The 4,283-nt window shown below is 33.2% G+C and overlaps 1 protein-coding gene across 1 annotated transcript; it reads left to right on the plus strand.

The window, feature by feature from the left end:
• Nucleotides 1-413: 413 nt before the first annotated feature.
• LOC25480106 (F-box/kelch-repeat protein At3g06240) lies at nucleotides 414-2,084 on the plus strand. The gene has a single exon (XM_013587459.3). It carries the CDS (start codon nucleotides 552-554, stop codon nucleotides 1,884-1,886), a length of 1,335 nt encoding a protein of 444 aa, XP_013442913.1. The 5' UTR covers nucleotides 414-551; the 3' UTR covers nucleotides 1,887-2,084.
• Nucleotides 2,085-4,283: the final 2,199 nt, after the last annotated feature.

Genomic DNA, 4,283 nt, shown 5'->3' on the forward strand with positions numbered 1-4,283 from the left:
TTTGGGACATGTGGCGGCTTCTCAGCATAGTTGGGAAAATTAAGGGGCCAAAATTGCATTGTTTTTGTTAGGGGTCCAAAATTGCTATGGTGGCAAACATAAAGAACCAAAAGTGCATTTAAGCCTTGAAAAATCCTTATGAGAGTTGATACAAGAAATAGACAAATAAAAAACAAAATGAAATTGTACCTACTCATAATGGTTCCAACCACGTTCTACTAAGTACAGCTCATGGTATTTTTTGTTTTTTTTTTAAGAAACAGCTCATGGTATTTTTAAATATATATGACATGACTTCAATATGTCTAAAATCAACGTTACTTTAATATATGGTTCGATAAATATTAATAAATAACTAATAAACCTTGTGACTTTTTTATGAAGGAATCTACCATGTGACTTGTGAATGTGAATGTGGAAACCAAGATGAAACCACTAGGTACACGATTATAAAGGCATCTGAAACTTCATGGTTTCCAAGCACAAGATCATGCCCACTCCTCAATCAAATCCATATACAAATACATAGATAATATACCATTTTTAAAATCATGTTTGTTTTTTGCTTTTTTTTCTTTCTTCTATTTTTCGTGAAGAAAGTTCTTTATTCCAAATTAGCATTGAGCAGAGTTCAAAGATCCAAGTCGAAGATCATAGTTACAAAGATGGAGCATTTACCACAAGAAGTAGTATCCAACATTCTATCAAGGTTGCCATCAAGAGAATTGTTGAAATGCAAGTTTGTTTGCAAATCCTGGTTCAATTTCATAACTGATCCTCATTTTATTTCCAATTACTATGTTTTTTATAACAATCTTATTTACTCTCAAAACCAAGAGGAGAATCTCTTGGTTATTCGCCGGCCATTTATTTCCGGCATAAAAACTTACATTTCTCTTCTTTCTTGGAGTTTTAATGATCCCAAAACACATGTTTCTTCTTCTCTTTTAAACCTTCCCGATGGATACGATTCAGATCACAAATATTGGACTGAAATCATGGGTCCATGTAATGGCATTTACTTTCTTCAAGGAAATCCAAATCTCATGATGAACCCTTCTTTGAGACAGTTCAAGGCTTTGCCTGAATCTCATTTGACAGATTTAAATCTCAATTATTCTCTCACTGATTTTGCTGGATTTGGGCTCGACCCGAAAACTAATGACTATAAAGTTGTTGTGCTAAGAGACATTTGGCTAAAGAAAACAGATGAAAGACAAAAAGGGCATTGGACAGCTGAGTTATATAGTCTTAATTCTAACTCTTGGAGAAAGCTTGAAAATGCAGCTCTTCCTCTTCCTATTGAAATTTCAGGTTCATCGTCTCGGGTTTATACTTATGTCAACTATTGTACTCATTGGTGGGGTTATGTTGATAAATATGGTAATATAGAAGATGTTGTTTTAGCATTCAACATGGTTGACGAATCCTTTAGAAAGATAAAAGTGCCCAAAATAGGCTATTCTCGTTCTTCAGGCGAATGCTTTAAAACCCTTGCACCATTAAACGAAACGAATACTATTGGTGCTATTGTTTACCCTGTAAGAGGAAATGAGAAATGCTTTGATGTTTGGGTAATGAAGGATTATTGGGATGAAGGTTCTTGGATAAAGCAATACAGTGTTGGACCTGTGCCAATGATTTCCAAGTTTATTGGATTTTATGGGAGCAGTGGATTTCTTTTCAAAGATAAAAATGAAAAGTTGGTATTTTATGAACCTGAGTATGAAAATATAAAGGATCTTCAGGTTTGTGGAAAGCATGATTCTATAAGAGCTGTTAGATATATGGAAAGTCTTGTTTTGCTTCAAAGGGGAAAGGAAAGTAGTCAGCACTGTTTTTCTTGTAGGTTAGTTCCAGATCATATACTGAATCAAAATGAGTAATTTTCCATTCTTTTATTTTTAATTAGTGGGTTGTAAACACTTAACCATGGTCTTAGGTATATGTTGTTGTATGCAAGGTGTTTTTTTTTCTGTAAATGTGACATCAATTTGTGCTGCAACATTATGGTTTTTGACGCCGACACGTTGTAAAAACAATAAACATGATTGAACTCTGACTAAGAAAGATTTTTATGTGGATGAGAGGGGGAGCATCTTTTTTAGATATCCCCGCAATTAGAGCTATTAGATGATAAGAGACTTCGCGCCATGGCATCGATCCCATTTAACTTTGATTCTCTGTAATATTAAGGATTACAGTTACTCCCGAAAAAAATATTACAAATAGGATTTAAAATAATACTACCTCCGTCTGTAACACTTCGTTTTTCCAACATAAAAAAAATTCATAAAAATAATCAGAGTTTTCCACATAAACGAAATGTTACACTTCTTTTTTTAAAAATCATAAACAGAATAATTAACTAATTATCCATCAAAAATTTAATAACAAAATATTCAATGCTTGACAGCAGAATTTATTTCAATATCTAAATAGTCTTTGGCACAAAGGCCTCATCATAAATATCTCATAGAAATCCAATCTAAAAACATAGTCATAAACTTCATAAAGTAATACGTAAGGAATAGAAAAGCATGCAACAAAGTTTTCATCCCGTTACGTATCAGAGCACCTAAAGACACACGTGAGAGATAGTCCACTCACGACAGCAATCTAACAGCAACTTAAACTCGATCACCTGCATGTTACTCATACGAAGAGCAACATTTCCAAGCACAAGAGGTGAGGTTTCACATTCAATAATAATAAGCATATAATTCATCAAAAGCATTTAACAACTTATACTTCATCAATTAATAACATTACTCTTCTTATAATACTTCATTAATAACTCAATCAACTTCTAATCATCATTAAATTCATATTCATCACATTATACACAACGTCATATAGCAACATAAACATCATTTTATAACATCATATACTTCACATCATAAACAACATAATCACATCATAAACAACATCATAAACAACATAACAACATCACAATCAACATCATAAGCACTTCACTAACGACACATGGGTAAATAATAACACATGGGTAAATAACAACTTAACAACAACGACACGACTTCAACTCGACAATGAAACTTAGACATCTTACACATCTTGAACCATCTAGGCAAAATGCAACTACGACCTCTTAATCATGCATGTGGTACCAACCAGGGCATCAAGCCCCCAACGTATTGAGCGTAAATAGGCTCACAGGGCATCAAGCCCTCAACTTACAAGGCATCAAGCCCTCAACATAATATGTATAAATATACATTACAGGGCATCAAGCCCTTAACTTAAATGAGTATGCATGGACTCAATGTCTTACAACTTAAACAACTTAGACATCTCATATGACTCCAGTAATTTGGATCAACATCTTACAACTTAAACAACTTAGACCAACATATGCAACTTAATGATTTAATAATCAATACAGTAGAGACAACAACATACAACAACTTCACGACATAGCATCATTAATAATAACAACTTGAATGGTATAGCAACATTATTTTCTATATCATACCTTTTCCACATAAATATATGTAACTCAAATTCTTCAACAACAACATTCACATAATATATGTATTTCAAATTATCCAACAAAGATATTCACGTCAAACCAAATTAGATTCATCACAACACAGGTTAAATACTCTTAAACACCCTAGTTGAACTCATAGTACTTCTAGTTTTGAGGTTTGGAATTATTCCTTATGTTTTGGATTAACTTAGAAACGCTTATGCTGAATTTTCATAAGATTTCACTAAGATCTCCTTGGAGTATTTTCATCAGATCTCAAGAACCAAAAATCATTTTCACGTCAAACCAAAGCCACTGGAAAGCTAACTCAATTATCTACAACTTTCATATTTACACCAAAGGCCAATTCAAAACAGAAACGTGTGAAAAACACGCAAGAATATGAAACAGGACGTGCTGTTAGAGTGCAACTCGGGAAAACCCACTTTCACCCCAAAATCCCAATTTTAACTTCCCTATGCCCAAATTTGATCCAAAAACTTGTCTAACCATTTCTATACATGTTAAGGCACTCAAAACCATATAAAACATTGCACCAAAAATAACCCATGATCTGAACATCAATTCTATACAAATTCAACGGATTTTCTACTCTATTAACAACCAATTACAACTTCAAAACCTAATTCTCAAATTCCCATAACTACAACCTACAACATGCTAAACTCAATTTCAGAATTGTACAACTTAGAATTAGAGAAAGTTAGTCCCACCCTTACCTTAATTTAGATGATCGGACTCTACAAGATTGCTCCTCTTCTCACAAGATTCT

Source organism: Medicago truncatula, chromosome 7 (assembly GCF_003473485.1).
Source record: "Medicago truncatula cultivar Jemalong A17 chromosome 7, MtrunA17r5.0-ANR, whole genome shotgun sequence".
NCBI classification, from domain to species: Eukaryota; Viridiplantae; Streptophyta; class Magnoliopsida; order Fabales; family Fabaceae; genus Medicago; species Medicago truncatula.

What these genes read in the sequence shown, in the direction of transcription:
- LOC25480106 (XM_013587459.3), top strand. Translation starts at nt 552, where the DNA reads ATGTTTGTTTTTTGCTTTTTTTTCTTTCTTCTATTTTTCGTGAAGAAA.